The following is a 22,230-nucleotide window of genomic DNA, read 5'->3' as shown; positions in this document are numbered from 1 at the left end:
GACAAAAATTGGGCAATTTCTTTAAAAAGTACTTATATTTTCACAAATATTTGGATATTGTAAAATAGTAATTTACATTAATATAAAATTACTTAAAATACTATTTTTCCCTGGATGCCTTGTCATGACATGTGAACAATACTCCTCTGTCAATAACAAATTCTTGTTAGGTATATGAACCATGAGATATTAAAAAATCAGAGAAAATTAGGAGAAATACAGGTCTTTATTAATGGAGACTCTTGAAATTCCATTTGGACAAATGGGTGCAAGATTTAAAAGAGAAAAAAAGAGCTGAAAATTATTTTATTTTTATTTTTTCCTTTCATTGGAAATACACTTTTTTCTCACACAACACAGCCTCTCCTTCTGGCTCTCTCAGTTCCTCCTTACCTCCCCCTTCTATCTAGACCTACTCTATTTCTGTCTCTCATAAGAAAACAAACAGATTTCTATGGGTTAATAACAAAATAAAATATAAGATAATAAAAAAACAGATAATAATTTGGAAAAACAAATGGAAAGAAAAGGAGACCATGATAAACCTCAAGAAACAAAGGCAAATTTAGTAATGTATCAGGGAATCCCATTAAAAACACTAAATTTTGAAAATTATTTTGAAAAGTTCACAAAAGAAGGTAAGTCACTTCTTCAACATTTGGATATATATGAAAATGAAAGACTGAAATTTTATAACTTCAAATTTTGCCACATAAACATGTATGTGTGCACAATGGTTTCATATGTATACATGTATGGATATGTGTGTATAACACATACCCACATACATATATGACATATATACATAATCTCTTCTTATCATTTTTTAGGTTTCATGATAATTAAAATAATTTACATTCATAAGCACACATATTTACATGTTACATGTATGCAAACAAATATTTTGTAAGACATGTATTACATGTTTATATGTTGCTCACTGTCTCATACTATTTTAATATGTTCAAATATAATAAAAAGGGGAGGCATAAAATAAAAAGAGAGAAGTCCAATTGTTCCTCAGACAACTTGGGGAAATAGAAATCACAAAACAAAAACTTCATCAGAAACAGTCACTTACATATAATGAGAAAGCCAGAGCTAACTCAGTTATTGTTTTTTATTCTGGACATGTAAACTGTCATTGTGACTTGTAATGAAGTGACTCTTGATTCATCCATGTGTTCTTTAACAGGGCACTATTGAGTACAATTTAAAGATTTCTTTCACCCTTTGCAACTCCCCCTAAGGAGATGCCACACAATTTGCAGATTATCCCTAAAGCATTTGAAATCTTAATGAAATGCCAGGAAGTTAGCCACTAATTGTCACAATCAAGGTGCATTCATCTGTGACTTTGTGCATTTACTAATTGTGTATGCCAGCAATCCAAACTTTGGGTTGTCCAAAACCAATGATAAGATATTAAAATGTTCATATTCACTGTTGAACATTTTTAAAATCTGAAATGATGTGGAAAGTGCACTATCCATTGCCATATGACTGGATAAATTAAATGTAAATACAAGCAAAGGAATATTATTTATCTTTAAAATAGTGCAATATGTGATAAGAAGGATGAATCTGGATAATACGATGTTGAGTGAAACAAACCGGTGCAAAATGGCAACAGTGCTTAAAAAATAAGGACCCCAACTTGCATAATCAGTAGTTGGACTTTATACCATGACAATGAAATTTTAATTTAAAATGTTATATAGTGAAACAAATCTCTACTGTTTTATAATAAAAGTAGCATGAAATGAATTCACACTTAGCAGGTTATGATATCATAATTTGGTATTCATCAAAGTTTATATGTAACAGAAATTTCCATTTTAAATTACTCATTTTTCAAAAATTTATTGAACTTAAGAAATCATATGAAAATTAAAAGTCCTGGTAAATTTGTGAAATATAGCTGTACATGTGTGTGTGTGTTTATGTATGTGTGAGTTTAAAGGTTAGCATGTGACATGGCACACACATAGAGTTCTTCATAATTCTCTTTGATTGAAAGAGTCTTCATATTTGTTCGACATTGTGCATACGAAACTAATTTTCTGTAAGTTCCTGTGAATTCTCCTCTTTCTCCCACCCATACCACTGTCACTGCAATTAAATAATATTATATCGAATGAACAATCTAGCCTCTGAGTCATCATCTCAAGCTAATTTTAACATTTTTGTATTATTTCTTCTAGTTAAAATATACTTGCTTTCAACAATGAATAAGAATAATTTACTATATATTTGTATTACCCTACCCATATTTTAAAATTTTGTTTTAATTTTCCATCTGAGTAGGTCAGTAAATATATGGATGTGAGTACAGAACCCTTCAGAGGCCAGAAGCATCAAGTGCTCCTGGAGCTGAAATTACAGGTAGTGTTGATCTGCCTTACAGAGCTTCTGGGAATCAAACACAAATCCACCATGGAGAAGCAAGTACTCTTAATATATAATACAGTTTGAAATCTTCTTAGAGTTTATTTTTAAATGACTATTTAAATCAAAATATTAACTATGAACATTAAAATCCTGTTCTGTAAATATAGAACTGTTTGTAAACATTGTATCTCCATCTGAATTATGTTTGCCATTTAAATTGTTTCTCTTGCAGGTGTAAGAACTATCTACTGTTGTCCTTCATTAAGTATATATATATATATATATATATATATATATATATATATACTTTACTATTTTTTACTATTTTACTATATATGTATATTTACTATTTTACTATATATATATATATATAGTAAAAACACACTATAAATAACAGAAATTTAGATAATATTTTATAATGTACTAATAAATGTCTTACTCGATACATGTCTTCCTACCCCACTACCCTTGTCACTGTCTCTTCATTTTTTTTGTTTGCTTGCTTTACTTTTTGTTTGTTTGTATTGATTCTCCATTAATTCATTTATCTAGAGACATTTTCCATATCTGATATATACATTTATTAAAATTTACTGTTTTTGAAAATATTTGCATCTATATTCCTAGAAGAAATGTTGAACTATTTTGTTTTTGCCATATTTTTGCTTTCAGTATGTAGTCATCAACTTTTAACTGTTTTTTTCTCTTTGCCTGTCTTTGTATTTGTGAACAGAGCTATAATTTATTGAAAGAGATTCTAATACCTATTTTAATCATGGTATTAAAAGAAAGAGATAATCAGGAGGAAAGTGAAACGTACTTAATAACTCATATAAGAGTTCCTCAAAAGAGAGCCATTCAGTATTATGTTTGTATCCATTCATGCCTAAGTAAAAATGTTTTACATTTGTGGTTGGTATGTCATTCTGAAAGTCCATACATGGTCCAACTGTGAAATGTATGTATTTGTGATTCCATTATCCACAGATTATCAACTTCTCATGTATTGATTTGATATGAATATACAAATAGGTATTCTACCAAATTATTTTTTGTCATTTATCATATTGATAATTTATTTTCATGATGCAAATATTTAAATGATGTAAGTATAAACTTCATTATTCATTATGATATTGAGTGGTGTGAAGATATCTTACATTTCTTTTTTATTTTTCAGACATATATAAAATGAAATATGATCGCATCCCAATCTCATTTCCCTTTTCCAACTATCATCATGTCACCCCAAGATGCCCTCTTCTAATGCCATGACTTTATTCTTTTTTTGTTAACCTATTACATCCAATTATTGTCCATACATGTGCAGATGTGGGGACAACCAACTAGAGCATGTGAAACCTACTAGAGGTCATTCCAAAAAAAAAAAAATCCTCTTTCCTCTACTCACTATCAACTGCTAAAAATTCCTCATGAACGTATAGTTTCAAGATTATCCAACCCATCATGCTAGGATTTTGACTGGCTTGATCTTGCCCAGGTAATTGTAATTATAGTCATGCCAAGAGTGTCATTTCATAAGACAGCATTTGTCAGCATTAAACCTCATTTTTCTGTTCTACTGTTCTTTTTTTTTTTTTCCTTTACATTTTCTGAGCTTGGGTAGTAGGGGATTAATATTGCATTGTACTGTTACTTCACAGTCTCATATTCTCAACACATTGAGAAGTAAAGCATCTCTGCATTTACTGATGTTTAGCAAAAAAAAAAAAAAAGACTTCTCTGACTAATATAAATTTATAAGTCAAATTGGCATCATAATTACTTAGTGAAAGAATGACAGCAGGTTCTACCATAATATCCATCGCTCCTTCAAACATAAGAGTTTTGGACATGATTGCATGACCAGGCACAAAGGAGATGTTTTGTTTTGTTATTACACAACTGTGCACATCCTAACTGGCATGTCATTATTATTACATGCAGTATCTACCTATGTGTGACCACTGATTTCATTTTCTTCCTATCAGCCCACATAATATCTTCTGACAGCATAATCCTAGCTATCTTGAATGGAGTTTCTCAGTACATTTGAGATTGATTTCTCTATGGTATACAGCTAAAATATGTCAGCAAGAGTAATTTGTCATGTACTCACTGTGGGCAACCAAGGGCAATGATAATAGCCTTTGTGGTTTTAGACAGTACTGGTACCTCCCTGATAAATTATTGATAAGGACTATTCTATGCCTTGTACTGTGGTTTTCATTCTCTTCATCTTCTGGAAGTCATAATGTCAAGTTAAATAATGTTCAAACTTAAAACTGGAAAAAAATCTCTTCCTGCTCTGGTAATTCTAGATGACAATCTCACAGTAAACTCTTAGATACTTTCACTCATTCATTCAACCTCTCTTCCACAATGTTCCCAGAGTCTGAGGTGAGTGATTTGTATTGTAGATATATGAATTGGGATTGGACTTCATTCACAACTCTACATTTTGATTGATTAGGTTTTTCTGTATCGGTCCCTTCTGCTTTAATGAGAAGTTTCCTTTATGAGCAGTTAACATTACACTTATCTGTTGATATAAGGACAAATGTTTGTAGATTATTTTTAGTAATTATGTGGGATTAGTATATTACTGGTTGTAGATTCTCCATCAATTTCAGCAATATGACTTCCCAAATATGATCTGAACAAGGATTAGTTCAGTGAACATGCCAAACAGGACAGGGAAAAGCCCACAGGACTTTGACTGTTCACAGAGAATGATAGGCAGTTGAGGAAACATGGGTTTAACAGAAAATAATCTTCCTCAGAGAAGAGCACACTAGTTTGTGGTTCAGTGCCAAACAGTAATTCCTGAAAACAGGCATGCAAGTAACATTATACAGACTTAACAGCTTATATTTGGGAATATGTATGTTTATTACATGTACTCACATATACATATATTCATATAATAACATTTATGAAAAAGGAAGCCATGACTTTGAAAGAGTGGAGGCATATGTGGAAGGTTTGGAAGGGAGAAAACAGTAGGGAGATACATTTAATCAAATTATAATCTCAAAAGTAAAAAATGTTTTAAATAATATAAATATATATACATGTGTATAAAGCCATATATATAGCCAATTATAATTTGCATTTTAGATATAGGCAAATAATAGCTATTTATGTACATGTTTTATTTTTGCCTCCATAGAGAATTGTGCGTTAGCCATCCCAGTGGGGGAAAAAACATGGATTTGTCCATGTTACTTTTACTAATTAACTGTCAGATATAATAAGCTTGATGTATAGATCTATGCACAGGACACATTTTATAGGACTCACTGGAAAATAATAGGGGATACTTAAGATTTCATAATTGATAAGATTCAGTTAGGTATAACATCAAGCTTATTAATACTTTCAGTTGCAGAAACCAATAATATTAGAGATCACAGAAAATCATATCCAGTATTTTGAAGTAAAGAATGCATAAACAAATTCATGTGAAATTTTGTATTGTTATTTACCAGAATATATATGTACAAAATTTGTATGTAAACATATTACTTTGAAAATTATAGAAATACAATGGCTGTAATTTAAAGTATTTCAATTAAAATAGCAGAGATGATTATTGTCTACTATCTTTATTCAAAAAGTTCTACCGTATTGTTAAAGCAATAAATTTGAGCATATAGTTTTATTATTAACCCAATATTGTCAAACTTTTTCACTGGTACATTTAAAGTGAAAATATATATTATCCATAAATAATTTTTCCATTGTCTCTTTTACATATATGTTGCATGGGAAACTCAGTGTTGTAAACGGAAAAGAACCATAGAGTCTGGGAGAAACCAGCAGCAGCAGGGGAAACAAGATGTGAGGTAACAAGCCAGGAGTCTTGTGGTAAAATCTAGAATAATAGAAATGGGTTAGTTTAAGGTGTGAGAGCTAGTTATTAATAACCCTGAACTAATAGGCCAAACAGTTTATAATTAATATAAGCCTCAAAGTGGGAACTGGTGGAAGAGAAAGCAGTCCAACAGGACTGAGTGAGACAGAAAAAACCTTCTTGCTAAACACCTGTTTTTATATTTTTTGAGAGTGACTAATTTTCTCTGGGATAGTTAAAAGAGAGTTATATGATCATACCTTGAATGTTTCTGTCATTCAATACAGAAACAAGCACAATATATAGATGTCTACACAATGTCATTTCTCATAGAACTAGGACACCTTTAAAAACACCACATAAATAAGTTATTTTTTTCCAAATTAATCACAAAGTCACAAGTATTCATGCCTTTTGACTTCATAAATAATATTGGCAGCAGAACATTGGAAATTAATCTGGAATGTCCTGGAATCTATTCAATACCTATGGAAAAAGAAGAAAGTGGTTTTTTTTATAAGACCAGAACAAATATTAAAGTCAATTTATGTTAAAAAAATGAATCTTTAAAATAACTCTAATCATAGAATTGATGAACCAGAAGATTCTACTTAATATATGTGTTCTAAATTCAGTAAAATATATTTAAATAATGTTTTTTTCTGACATAATTTTTATATCCTTGAATTATTCTTTAGAGTTTATTAAGCTATAATGTTTTACATGAATAAATATTGTTTTGTATGTACATGTGTGTACCACATACATTTCTTGAGCATGCAGAGTTCATAAGAGGGCATCAGCTACCCTGAAATTTGCATTAGAGATGCTTATGAGCACTTATGTTGACGCTATTAACACAAGTCCACATGGATACCTGCATACATATTCCACAAACATTCATGCATGCACACACTCAAGCTCATTTCTCTTTAAATACTACTGTGTCTCATTGGAGTATTTATAAATTATATCAGTTAAGATTTACATGAGAAATGAATTTTTCTCATTTGCTAAACTGAAGTTCTATTGAGTGTTTTTGGGGAAGTAATAGCAAACATTTAAAAGATTTTGAATTATCTATACAAAAATTATTGAAAATTAATAGTGGTGTTTAGTTCTAAAATAAGCATAAATAGATTTGTTAAATCCAATGTGAATACAACAAATAAAACTCCAAATACATTGGCATTTATTGTCATAAAATGAGTTTTCAAGTACAAGAAGAATTCTAGAATGAATTATAGAACTATTACTTTAAGATGAAATTGTGTGCAGGTTTTAGAAGTATATCTTATAGCAGCTTTCATCATTGATGCATATCAAAGATAAAATCTTGGTAGCTGTCTATGTACCTCAGAGTTTATTCTATTTTTCATTTGTTCCTACATCAAAAAGTAAATAAAAACATGAGTCTCTGGTGTATTTGAATATATTTCTAGCCCACAGAAATACACAAATATAATGAAATAAGATTTAAGGTGAAATAATTACTTTTTGAACTGGAATATAGTTTATGTTGTTCTATGGTTATTATATCAAAATCTAAGAACATGAATTAGTGACTATACCAATACTTTCTTACTCTCTATTGATAGATGCATGATTGTACTTCTTTTGAATTAACTATAAGTATAATAAATAAACACACATATACACACATACTGGGTTGCTTTTTGTTTATAAGGGAGGGTGTAGTCCCTACTCCAAATGACTTAACAGATTTTGTTCCCTCCTGAAAGGCAACACCCTCCCTGTGGAGTGGTGGGGGGGAATGGGATGGGAGGATGGTTGGGAGGCTTGGGAGGGAGGGAGAGAGAAAAGGAGGGAGGGAAGGAGGGAGAGGGAACTGAGATCAATATGTAAAATACAAAAAAAATAAAGATTAAAAAAAAGGATGAAGAGTCTAGGGATGTAACTTCATTATTAGAATCATTGCCTGTCATATACAAACCCATGTCTATGATCTAGTAATTCAAAACTAAGCAAGTTAATGAGTACTTTCTATTTTTACTCTTTCCCAAGATCTCTTGAAATATCTTGGTATAATAGGCAGAATGCTGAATACACCTAGTTCTATGTATTCAAGTGGAAATAACCAAAATAGATAGTATAATAAACAGTTTTACTTGAAATTTCATGAATATTGAAAATATCAATTAAAATATCAGTGTGAAAAATTTAAATTGAAAATCTGAAATTTTCTCTCACCAAAGGTACAGTGGGTGTTGGAGGTACAATAAATTTAATCACTTTATGGTGATTTTATATACTTACACATTTGGTGATCGAAAACCTTTATGGAATATCCTTCGGAGAATAGGTCCAAATGTTTTCTGATCTATAATTTAAACTTAATAATTTACATCATATTTATAACAAAAAGAAAGTAAAGAATTACCCATCTGCTTCTGTCGTTGAAAGAAAGGTTTTGCTTGACCTCTGACTTACTTTTTCATTTCTTTAAAAATCAATGATTCAAAATATCTTTTCATAAATATCATGGCCATTTTCTGTGGGAATAAAGAGTACACTCAGCTCCTTGGCCATTTCATATTTATTTATTTATCAAAGGACATATAATTTAGAATATTTTCAAGTCTATAAATAAGATTAGTTTGTTAATTTTTTTTTTTTTTTTTTGCTTTCTTACTTGGTTTTGAAATGTCCACAATCCCATGAAAATACAAAATTAAGGCTAAGTCAAGGTTATGTGATGGTTTTTCAGTATTTCATTTTTTATTTAAAAACATTTTCATTATTATAAGTATGTGTTTGGTGTGTGTGTATGTGTGTGTGTGTGTGTGTGTGTGCGCGCGCGCGCGCGAACTTTGCTGTTGTCTGGAATAGTCTGAGGCTTCAGACACTCCTAAAGATGGGCTTATAGGCACTTGTGAGCTGTTCACAATAGTATAGTAACATTGAAATTTATCTCAGGGTACATGTCATTTCCTTTAAGAAGATGAGTTCTAAAGATAGGCACCTGTACTAACTTAAAGGTTTCAGTCACACAAATTGGTTAGAGGTCATTTGGGATGTTAGTCACCTCTTGTCATCCTGGTTGTAGGAATTTGTAGGTCTGGGTAAACAGATAACACAGATTACCAGGTATTTAATAATTTCCAATTATTAGCTTTTTAGATAGTAGAACATCTTTTACATCTTTCTTTTTGGAAAGACAATCCTGTGCATGTAACATTCCTGGTTTCTCTGGAGATCTGTGAGTAAAAGCAACTTCATGCTATACTTACAATATTTCCTTTATTCTAATATTTTAAAGAAAAATAGTGGTTGCAATAAAGGTCATTGAAGAATGCATTACCTCCATATCTCATATAATTATTGCAGGTAAACATAAGAAAATTATGAGAATAGCTAAAAGAGAACAACATGCTGCCATGTGCCAAATGAAGTCATAGGTTATTTGTAGTACAAATAATAAATGACCTAGAGACAGATATTGGGGTTCAAGCTTCAAGCCAATTATCAGAAAAGTAAAAGCAGCTGGCCACTAGCTTCTTATATTTCCTTCAGTCTGAATGGGCTGATCCTTTCTCCATGAGCTCTCACCAAGCCTCAGACTCTAACCTTTGCTTAGTGTGGCTGGAAAATGAAGGCCTAGTACCGACTTTGCTTCTGTCCTATATACTTCCCAAATGTTGGGCTTAAAGGTGTGAGTTATAGTTCTCTTTTAGATTGATTCACTCTTGTGTAGATCTGGGTAGCCTTATACTCACAGAAATCCATCTATTTCTTCCTGAGTTCTAGAGGATTAAATGTGTATACCACCACTTTTAGCTCAGGCTGCTGGGATGAAAGGTGTGTTTTTTCTTCTATGTCTTATGGATGACTTTGCTTTTCTGAATCCTCAGCCAATTTTTAATAAATCACAAATGATATATCACTGCTGGCTGTTGATGTATGACATCTCTGGGAATCACGCCCTGGTGGGAGAAGCATCCATCAAATTGATGGCTCAAGAATTTCCAAGAGCCAGACCCAAAAGACCTCCAGAGGTCTATATTCAGGGTATTCTAGAGTTATAATATGTGGGAGAGATGACTTGTTAATGGATTACTGGTGAGATGTATGCTGTAGGAGACACTTAAGAAGAATGATAAACAGCAAAGCAATACCCCCAATTAAGGTATAAGTGATGAACCAAGAGAGTTTAAGGAGTTTTTTGATATTATTCCAGAACTTAGAAAGAAAACTGGACTCAAGGGACATGGCTGGGACTCTCTAGTCATGTTGAGGCAGAAAATCATCTTGTGAAGCAGAAGAGAGTAGTTAAGGAACTAATCAGAACAGATGCCCTGTGTATACTGGAAAAGATTGTTTTGGGCCATGGATGCATTAAGGACTTAGTAGAAAATAAGGCAGATTGCCCAGAAATGGGGGTCACATTCCAATTAAAGACATTTCATGGACCATCTCTATTTCCTCTGCCAGACGATCAATTTATTGTTGTAATATGTAGATGACCTAATATAACTGTTGGTTCATTAATTCCTGGGCTTAGAAGGCTTGAGCAGAATTTGAGACAACTTCATTAAGGGTTTCTATTGTGGTAGACATCCTTATCAGGGTGATTGCAGCTCTTGTAGCCCCATTAATGAATGTCATGATGGCAGAAGGGCTGATGCCCACAGTGATGCTAAAGTGACACTTACCATGGGCAATAGGTTATAAATGAGTTAAGGTCACAATGGTAGCTATGAGAAAATAAGTAGCATTGACTGCCAGCATCCAGTTGGCTGCAGGATCTTGAATCAGGATTGCTCTCTCTGTATTGCTTGACCAACGGGCAGCCAAATTTCAGGCACTTTTAGAACAATTTAGGTTATCTCTGGGGACAGAAATCTTGTTTAGAAGAAGGAAAAATGTGGGGCAGAGACATACTGGGGTAGAACCCAAGGTTATTAGCACTCTTATTAGGGGCTCCTTAATGAGGGAAGGTAGATAGCCCATTCTCCACCAGAAGGAGGGAATAGTAGATATATTAACAATAAAGTTAAGAATGAATTTGTAAGACAAGTGGGGTCTGAGACAAAGAAAGGAGGAATGGCAGAGACAGGAAGTATGTAGGCCACTGCCATATGCATACTAGGGTCTTTGATTGAAGAGTGGCAGAGGGCACTGCACCTGGGTTTCACCTCCTGGGGAATCAGCCCTTGTGTGGAGGTGCCAGGCAGATGAGAAACAAAAAGTACTTTTCTCTGCTATCAAATGGAAATGCAGAGGAAGAAAGAAAGAAGAGGGGTAGGTTCTCATGCTTAGCCTCAAGAAGGCCAAAAGCACACCAAACGTTAGGAGCCAACTCACCATATTGGGGCACTCATCTCATAAACAAAGAAACATGCAAGAAGATGTAGTTGGAAAGACCCAAATACAAACAAGATGGAAGCTTCCCATGTTGGGCTGCCAGATGTTGGTTTGGGGGCTACCCTGCAAAAAACACCCCTTGTAGAGTAGGCAAGTAAGCAAGGATTCAACAACCCAGTCTCAGGGAGTCAAATGAGAGTATCAAATGATGACTCATATATTGCAGAAATCTGGCTTTCCTATATATCACTTCCCAATGTCCCATTGGTTCAAGTGGCCACCTTTGCTGTATTGTCCTTCCCTGACTGACATCTACAATCAGGTATCTCTATGGCAGCAGGCTCTGGTTATAGCAGTAGGCCATAGCTTGGCTCAGTAAGGAAGTACTTTCCTTGCATGCTCAAGCAGGCTGGTTTGGGCAGGGTGATTGTAACTTGGCCAACATATTCTTCAGATGTCATTGAGGAAATCTGAACAAGAGTTGTTCCCATATGCTCATATATTTGAGTGCTTAGTCATCTGGGAGTGGTACTACTTGAGAAGTATAAGGAGTTGGCCTTCTTGGGGTAGATGTGGACTGTTTTGGGGAAGTGTGTCAATAGGCGTGGGCTTTGAAGTTTCAAAACCCAAGCCAGGCCCAGTGTCTCTCTCTTCCTTCTTTCTATGTACCTGGTCTTAGAAGTTTCAGTTACTTCTCCAGTACCATGTCTGCCTATATGCGGCATGTTTCCCTGCCATAATTATAATACACTAAACCTATGAAACTGTATGTAATTAAGCCCAAATAAATTTCTTTCTTTTATAACAGCTGCTATGGTCATGGTGTCTCTTTACAGCAATGGAACACTATGAGAGTTAGCAAATGTGCAAATTATATTTTTCAGCTCAGGTGTTCAGTAAGATGAAGGTATAAAGAGGAATAAGGAGGAAGAGGAGAAGTAAGAGGAGGAAGAAGAGGAAGAAGGGCATACAAAGCAACACAGTTACCTAAAAGGGTTTCTAAGTTCCATCCAGTTAACAAGATGTTGAAGTAGGAACCAGAGCGTAAAGGATTTGAAGAATGTGAAATGAATTGAGAAGGGAAATACTGGAATTTATCACATGGATGTGATTTAATAGCCTCTGTAGAACTTTCAATTTAATTTAAGAAATAGAAATTTAAAAGAATTATGGTAATGGTTTCATAGTCAGGTTATTTGTAAAGTAGTAAATTTGATGTATCTTTGTCTGCCAATGGTGTGAGGTTACACATAACAGAGTAATAAGACTTGCATATGAACCTGTTCCTCAAAGAGAACATATGAGAAATAAAAAATAAGATTGTTTTAAATAGGGCCAAAAAAGAAGATATATCATCAGGATATTGTTAATCCACATATAAATAAATGGGTAAGTGTACATAAGACTCCAAAAATTCTATCAGAGTGAATTAATAAAGCTAATAAACACCTTTAGTCAAGTGGCTGGATATAATTTTCACACATGCATTCATACCTACACATAAATATAGTGGCCCTCCTGTATACAGTCAATAACAAACTGTGAAATAAATCATGTAATTAACACCCTACACAAAAGCTTCAAATAATATAAAACATTGTGGTATAACTCTAACCAAGAAAGTGACAGACCTGTATAATAATGACATCAAGTCATGGATTCTTGATTCCTTGGGCTATTGTTTCAGGGGATCTTGTTTGATCAAACCATATTAGCCAAGAAGGAATCCACATCTTATGTGGAAATAAAATCAGAAACTCTTTTTGAAAGTGAGATACCTTTAAATTATATATGTATATATATATACATACATACATATATATACATACATATATGTTGGTTTAGCTTAGCAGTTCCTAAAATCAAATGTCTTTCTGTGATTTGCTGCTCATTAATAGTAGGAACAATAAGACATTCATACTAATGCAGGGAAGGCAAGAACTATAATCACTATACACAGAGAACCAATAACACACAAGTAGAACAGTAATAAAATGAAAACACCAACACAAAACCACTACACTATAAACATAATTTTAAAACTGGACAAGAATTCTACTGGCTTTTAATATTGGACCAATAGGTGTTCAAGTGTAGATGTGTATGATTATGTAGAGCTCCAAATACATACACACAGATAATTTATAGGCAAGTGCATATACATACATACCCATAATTTGTGGGAATTTTATGTATATACACATAAAAAATTCACATGTATAGAGAACATATATGTGTATATGTATACCTGTATGTATATACTCATGTTATACATGATGTAGAAACTGGCCAATCCAAAGGTAAATGTTGTACTTAGTTTTCACTTTTACCAGTCTGAGGAATAGTAAAATTTTGTCTAAAACTGATAAAAACCCAGTTTCATCAAAAGTGGCTTTCAGAGTGATTCATTTAGAACAAGGTACTACATGTACTCATTAATAAATTATTGAAAGTGGTCATTCTTTTAGAATACTAATGCCAAAAGAAAAATTACTACCCCTGAACTCCACTTCATAATGAAGAGGTGTGAATAAGTCAGGATTAACCACTTCCCTAGTTTTCACATTAGCAAGGTTTGAATTAAAAAACAAACTTCAAGCATCTGGTTACATGCTCTCCTCTGATGTCAAAAACACCCTGAGAACATTTTGATGTTTTTTTTTTCACTTTCCATTAGCATTATGAAAGCTTGGTGGCACCTGTGAAGTGTGGAGGATGGCTACAACAAGTAGGAAGAGATAAGTTACAAATATGGAGTTATCTGTCTGTACACCATGATAAAACAAAAGCCATGACTTTTTCAAGTTTATAAATATAATATTCAATACCTGAGATGAAGGCAAATGTGGTTTAGTAGCAGGAAAGTAGTATACCACTTAGTCAGTCATGAGGAACAACTGTAGTCTGTTTGTCTTGCTGAGGTGGTAGATCCCATAGACAAATGAGCAAAGGAGTGAATTATCCCCAGCCAAGACAGATTTAAGGTCTGGTTATATGTCTAATGGACAACTGAAAATAAAGTAAAACTCAAGGAAAATACTACTGAGAAGCAGGTAATACTTCTGTAAGCAGGTAACATACCTTTAAAGGAGTTTCAAGTCACTGACTGGGCAAAGTGGCTCAAGAATGGTGAAATTTTTACAAAGAGATTAAAATAGAGCAAGGAACACAAATGGAGGGTGTACCAAACACATCTTTACGCGCAAAGATCATACTGGCTTTAGAACTGCTGACAGACCACAGGGGAAAAAAAATCACTATGACCCTTAGGATAGCCTAAGAAGCAGAACTGCCAGCATTTAAAGGCCTTTTATGTCTGAATCTGTTCTATTGTGTATCTCTAATACTTTTCTGACTAGGAGTGTATTTTGAATGTTGAGCAGGTGTTGCTAGGACCTTCAGTGGCTGCTATGGTGGCTAGCTCTTCCTTCCTTAGCTTTCTAACATGGCAGAGAAAGCAATGAGTATCATCCTCATCCCCACCTCTTAATGCTGCCATCAAGTAACCTGTAGGAGGCTCACAAACATTTTTGTCTTTAAGAGCAAAAGATAAATCCACCAAGTAACTTGCAGCACACTCCCCACAAACTTCAGTCAAGTACTCTATAGTGGGACCTCCCAAAAGAGCTGTATATGCCACAAGCACAGTCCAGTAAGCCATCTCTTAAAGGAGCCACACCTCTGCTTGCCTTTAGCAAACAGAGATAACTGGAGAAAATGCTACTAACCAAGAACCAATGCTGGACTCTGTTATTTTGTTCTTAGAATCCGTTTTTAAGCCTTTGTCATGTTTACATGGAAATTCCTTCCAAAATATTTAGAGAACTCAAAAAACTAGACATAAAAATCTCCCCAAATATTCATTTGAAAATGAGGTATAGGTCTAAATGGAGATTTCCCAACAGAGGAATCTCAAGTGGTTTAGGAACACTTACACAACATTGGCAGAATACATGTATGTTGCAGTTGTGTAGCTTAGATTTCTCATTGAAGCAAGGGTTGTCTCTATCTTTTGCTAGCTTTTAGGGCCCTATTCCCCATATTGGATTGCTTTCCCAAACCTTAATGCATAAGGAGTTGCTTAGACTTACTGCATCATGATATGCCATGTTTTGCTGATGTCAATGGAGGCCTGCCCTTTCCTGAACTAAACAGAGGAGTGGATTGCAGAATGGCAGGCAGGGGGAGGGACTGGGAGGAAAGGAGGCAGAACTAATTGCTGCTTGAACATAAAATAAATAAATTAATTGTGTAATTAATTAAAAACATATATAGATTTTACATTAAAATTATTTTAATAAAAAGCAATAAATAAAATTATATGTTACATACAGGTATCTTTGTGCTTTTTGTCTAATTTTTTCTCATTTTTCTTTTATTTGTGTGTGTGTGTGTGTTTTTCTAAATATAACCTTCTCTGTCTGTAAAGTTACTAGTATGTGTATATTCAGTGCCAACCATTTGCTATTGCTATGTTCTTCCCTGGATAAATCTGTACTCCAACTCTCAGCAAATGGTCAATTAAAGGATTAAAATTTATAATGGACAAGATGAACCATATACATAGATATATGAATTATTTTTAGAAGTGAAGTTAAAAGATATGTTTGGGAATAAAATGTGAATTTAAAAAGAAAAAAGAATGAAACTAATACTGGTATGGGAACCAAATGTGAAGTATCAACTATTTGAAATACTAAAATCACTAACTCTATGAACAAAAAATTAAAATTAAAATTTACAGCAGATCTAATATTCTTGTATTGCACTGGACAGGGTTACCTGTATACTATGTCCTTTTCATCTTTCCTATCACTTTTAGCATGTCTTTTCTCTTGTATTATTTTTCTCATCTAGTTCACATCCAATTTACAAGTATAATAATATAAAGCCAAATAAATAAGCTATATTTGAAGATGCTAAATTCCAGTTATGTCATTAAATCTTTTTTCCAGATGTTGTGCACTTGAAGTTGAGAGGATATTTAGTTTAAGCATAGACCAAATTGTGTTTATGTAATCGGTTTCAGGACAGTGGTTTTCCAGGGTCATTCACTCGTTTACAGTTGAAAACAATGACTAAGTATCTGTCCCAATGAAGAATAAGCATCATCCCAGGGGCCTCACTATGTTCTTTAAGTGACAGACAAGCTGGTTATATACATTGTAAGCAGAAATTTTTCCAACTGACCAAGCAGCTCATTTTTTTTGTAGGTAAGCTAGGTAAGCAAGGTAAGCAAAGGATTTTTCTTCATGCATAAAGAATTTTAAATGTTACAATGGATTTCAAGTTCTAGAACAAGTGTGAATACTTAACTATAATATCGAAGATCAAATTAAACAAAGTTGTATTGCAAATTTAATCAATGTCTTCTGTGAAGAGACAGGAAAAAAGATGAAATATTACTTACATATTTTGCTATGTCTTAGAAGGTATTTTTTTTTAATGAAAGAAAAGAATTAAAAAAATAAAATTATCTTCCAGTGAGTTTTTAATGTTTAGTAGTTTTATTTAACTTTGACTTCTCATAATAATTCCTTAAGTCTTATGTACATTTTTTATTGGCCATATACCCATATATAATTTTAGCTGTTATTTCTAAACTTGCAGTTTATTAAAATATAGTATCAAAGAGGATTTTTTTTACATTTTATATTTATGTAGTGATATTTCTAGTTTAAAATAGTAGACAATGAAAGATAAATGCAAAGTGAAATGTGCTGGCAATGAATTTAAATATTGAGTGTTGCTTTACCTATTAGATGATTATCTGAAAAGTGTTCACTGCATGTCTTGATGATCTTCAGTTTCCTTTTGTACAAGATGATATAACACTATATATTTTCATAAATTATTGTGTATATCAAATAAAAAATGAGTACATCATTTGTAACGATTACAATAGCTCCACATAATGTAGATACTTTTGCTATAATTTTTGTCTTGGTTTTAGTATTTCCAATATTATTGCCAGGATTTGTCCATGAGAATTCAGAAATTTATTTTTTATCTTATAAAGTGTAGTTTAAATGCCTTATGCATAAATTTTTCATCTATACTAAATCAAATTAGAGAGACCACTTGTAACATTATGGTACACAAATTTCAACTGTCTTTTAATGTAATTTAACAGAAATACATTTTTCAACATTAGTCTTGGGAAAAACTAGAATGCTTTGGTATTTTCCCTGTTATGTCTAAATTTCTGACAGTTTCCCATTCAGTGCTCTAATAAAATGTGATTGAAACTAAAATTTATATCATAACTCAGACAGCATATTCTTGTTTTGAAATCAATATAAAAAAGATATTTTGGTCAAAATATTACAATAATTTTAGAAAACCTATATTATTTTACTGACATAGTACCAGGCCAAAAACCTGTGCAAGAGATGCTTCTTCTTATACAGTAATTTAGAAAGTAATTATATTTAGTTTCAAAATAAGATATTATGATATATATGATTTTAATGTTTATGTTTCATTGTTTAATGTTTATTTAAACAGCCACTTTATATGGCCTTAGCATTTTGTTATATGAATAAAATTTAGAATTTGTAATTTATACTTATGCCTGCAGCAAATTATTAAATCTTTATTCTGGAAAATATATTATAATGGATCCATAAAATATTTCTCTGCAATTGTCCATGTTTGTGTCATAAATGAAGTCGAGTGTGACTATAAGTTAATATTTTGTAAGTAAATACTTTCTATTAGGGTAGCCTGTCTATAAGTCTCTAACATCAGTATTTAGACTCTGAAGCAATTCTTAATCCTCTATAGTTCCTTTACCTGAGATCTTATAGGAGATTCACTTAGTACTTAGCAATTAACATATATTTTGCTATGTTTATTCGATAATCTATTAATAAATATTTATTCGATAATCTATTAATACTTTTTGAAACCTCATTTAAATATTATTTTCACTATAATACTTTTCATTTGCTTAATTCTTTTTGGCCCCTTTCCAATCAGAAAACATTTTTGAATAAATTCCTATACCAGTCTTGAAAAATAAAAAAGAGAGATAATAAGAATATTTTAAATGCATTTTTCTAAGTTCATGAATCTACCTTGTATATTGTAAAATCAGTTAATCAGGTGGCTTTTATGCTAGTTTATTAAAATAACTATAAAAAATAATGTTTTCTGTCAAAATATGTCCATGCATTATTTTTAATATTTGAATTATCTGTGAGTAAGCAAACTAAATTTGTTTACATTTTTATATTTTGCTCTACAATCTTCTAAGAAGTGAGTAAATATTTTTTTTTGTTGGTTAACCACACATTTACAAAATATATACTAAAACAAAATATTCACACAGACTTTGAACAACCATCTTGGCCAATGTACCTACATGAGTTCCTTTTTTTTTTTAAACTTACATTAATTCTAGTTCCCTCATATTAATATTATTGTTCAATTTAATTTGACAACCTTTTCCACATTTCATATTGTTAATTTATATGCTTAGATGACTGAATCAGTTCTGTACACTTGTGTTCATGCTTTTAATACTTTATAACTCTTCTCCTGTAACAGGAAAAAAAAAAACAAAAACAAAAAAAACAAAGTTACTGTGCAGAAATCACCCTACGAATGCTTACTAGATTCAATGAGTTGCATTTTCTTGAAACTTTCAACAGAGAAACAAGGAACTTTTAAGATTAGTTTCCTTAAACTTTTGCTATAAATTTCTGCTTTAAAATTTACCTGTAATAGAAGTGTGGATTCTTATGATTAAAAATTGGAAATATTAACAAATAATGTTTGATATATTTACAGAATACTGATGGCTACTACATAGATGTACACTTTCCATTATAATAGTTTTACTTTACTCCTTTATTCATGACTCTTTGAAAATTAAATTACTGCACTATCTGGACCTGGCCAATGGTAATATCAATGGACATGTTAAATTTCCATGGGATCCCACTCTTAAAAAATTTAATGATTGGAGGAGAATTAACCTCTCCCTAGTATGAGTTCTCCATATATTGTCTAATACAGAGTGCTCATCCCTGAAAGCATATAAAAACAAACAACAAAAATGGGAAAATAAGTTGTATTTTTATTTCTTTATACATATTTATAATTGTAAGAATAATAATAAAACAAAAATAGGCTCATAAGTTGAGAATGTGGGTAGGTATGCAGGACATGGCAGAACTTTAAAGTAGGATACATGAAAGAGTCATGGGGAAAAGAGGGTGGGGATGTGATATAATTCTATTTCAATTCAAGATATAGAAGGAAATAATATGTATAATATTTGAAAGGAAAAAGTAGCATAAAATAAGTATAATTTGAACAGAGTGATAGAAAATTATTTGGATAAAAAACTACTTTAACTGCTAGATTTTTAACTTTATAAATTTATCTGATGAGTAAGTATAATCATCTTTTTCTTTTACCTTATATAGTGAGATCTGCCTGCTTTCATAAAAATTACTTGTCATTGTCCTCATTATTACCACGGATGTCACTATGCCCTAAGAACCAACCACAGACATGATACATGGGACTTTTCATGTGCAATATGTATATCAAAACTAAAATGGAAAAATTGGCATCAGCTATAGATGTCCACAAGATTCCCTTACAGAATATGACAGAAACTACCATGTTTATACTCTTGGGCTTCACAGATGACTGTGAACTGAAAGTCTTCCTATTTTTACTGTTTCTTGCTATCTATCTTTTCACTCTGATAGGAAACTTTGGACTAGTTATTTTGGTCATTGGAGATTCTCGGTTACACAACCCCATGTACTATTTTCTTAGTGTTTTATCTTTCTTAGATGCCTGCTATTCTACAGTTGTTACCCCCAAAATGTTGGTCAACTTCCTGGAAGAAAATCAGTCCATCTCATTCCTTGGATGTGCAACACAGATGTTTCTCTTTGTTACTTTAGGGACCACAGAATGCTTTCTATTGGCAGCAATGGCATATGACCGCTATGTAGCCATTTACAACCCACTTCTATATGTAGTAACCATGTCACCTAGAGTCTATGTGCCACTCATTATTGCTTCCTATACTGGTGGAGTTCTGCATGGTGCTATACACACAGTGGCCACTTTCAGTTTGTCTTTCTGTGGATCTAATGAAATTAGGCATGTCTTCTGTGACATCCCTCCATTGCTTGCTCTTTCTTGTTCTGATACATACACAAATGAGCTTCTACTCTTGTACTTTGTGGGCTTCATTGAGATCATCACCATCCTGATTGTTTTGATCTCTTATGGATTCATTCTGTTTGCCATTCTGAACATGCATTCTGCTGAGAGTAGAAGAAAGGTATTCTCTACATGTGGCTCCCACCTCACTGGGGTATCTATTTACCATGGTACAATCCTATTTAGTTATATGAGGCCAAGTTCCAGCTATGCTTCAAACCATGACATGATAGTGTCAATATTTTACACCATTGTGATACCTATGCTGAATCCTATCATCTACAGTCTAAGGAACAAAGATGTAAAAGAGGCAATGAAGAAATTGTGGATAAAAGTTGGTTCATAGTATTATAGATTTTAAAAATAACAGAACAAAATTTAGTTGTTAATCCAAATTTATATGAAATGTAAATGGTTAAAAATTACAAACATGTGATTTTAATTAATAATATATTATTAGAAATTATGTTAAGAACATTGATAACCTTTCTCATATAACATTTTTAAAAAAATACTTTCTTCTGTATACCAAATTATTTTGATAATATTTATAAAAAGTATTTTACATCAATACTTTTCTTGATACAAAAAAGTATAGGTTGGGTATTTAGGATCTTATGATTAAATTATTCTTATAACTTATGGTAAAATGTTAGCATGCAGTGTGTATCATCCTAATTCTGGAGTCCTCATGGAGAAATTCTTAAAACATACTTTTTCCCAGAAAACTTTCTCACAGGGTGGCCACTTGAGTAGTGATTTTGTGGAGAAATTCAAATTTCTTCAAATAAAACACTGTTTTACCTCCAGATTTTATTCTTTTAAATAAACAAAAAATCAAATCATAACATTATAATAAAGCAAAAATGCTTTAAAAATCACTTTATACATTTACCCATACTGTGTGTGTGTGTGTGTGTGTGTGTGTGTGTGTGTGTGTATGTTTGCATGCCATGGTACATGGTGGGAGGAAGTCAGATGACAGCTTGAGGATACGGGTCTATTCTTCCTTTTCACCACTGGTATTACATAGATAAAATTCAGGTTGTCATGGCCAAGATTTTATGTGTATCAAGCAACTTTTATACACTTAATCATCTCATAAGCCCACATTGGCTTTTGGTCGAATGGTTGGTTGGTTGTTCATTGTGTTTCCCTGGTCTATGATTGCTTTCAATTTTTAAATTATTTCTCCTATATTTTAAGACTATAGTATAATTATGTCACTGCCCCTTCTATTTCTTTCCAAGAAAACCTCCCACATAACCCTCCTCATTCTTTCAAATTCATGACCTTTGCTACAAACCACACTTGTTCACACACACACACACACACACACACACACACACACACACACACACACATGTAGCTTTTAAAAGTTAAATTGTAAATTTTAGAACCATAAAATTTATTATGTGACAGCAGTTTCTCATTTCCCTTGATCAGTCTTACATGGGATAAACCCA

The 22,230-nt window shown here is 32.4% G+C and overlaps 1 protein-coding gene across 1 annotated transcript; it reads left to right on the top strand.

The window, feature by feature from the left end:
* The first annotated feature begins 20,141 nt into the window (after positions 1 to 20,141).
* Positions 20,142 to 21,110, top strand: LOC127222048 (olfactory receptor 5T3). The gene has a single exon (XM_051183960.1). The coding sequence runs from the start codon at positions 20,142 to 20,144 to the stop codon at positions 21,108 to 21,110; it is 969 nt and encodes a 322-aa protein (XP_051039917.1).
* Positions 21,111 to 22,230: the final 1,120 nt, after the last annotated feature.

This window comes from Phodopus roborovskii, unplaced genomic scaffold (assembly GCF_943737965.1).
Source record: "Phodopus roborovskii unplaced genomic scaffold, PHOROB, whole genome shotgun sequence".
Taxonomy (NCBI): domain Eukaryota; kingdom Metazoa; phylum Chordata; class Mammalia; order Rodentia; family Cricetidae; genus Phodopus; species Phodopus roborovskii.
This window is presented reverse-complemented; position numbering and strand designations above follow the sequence as displayed.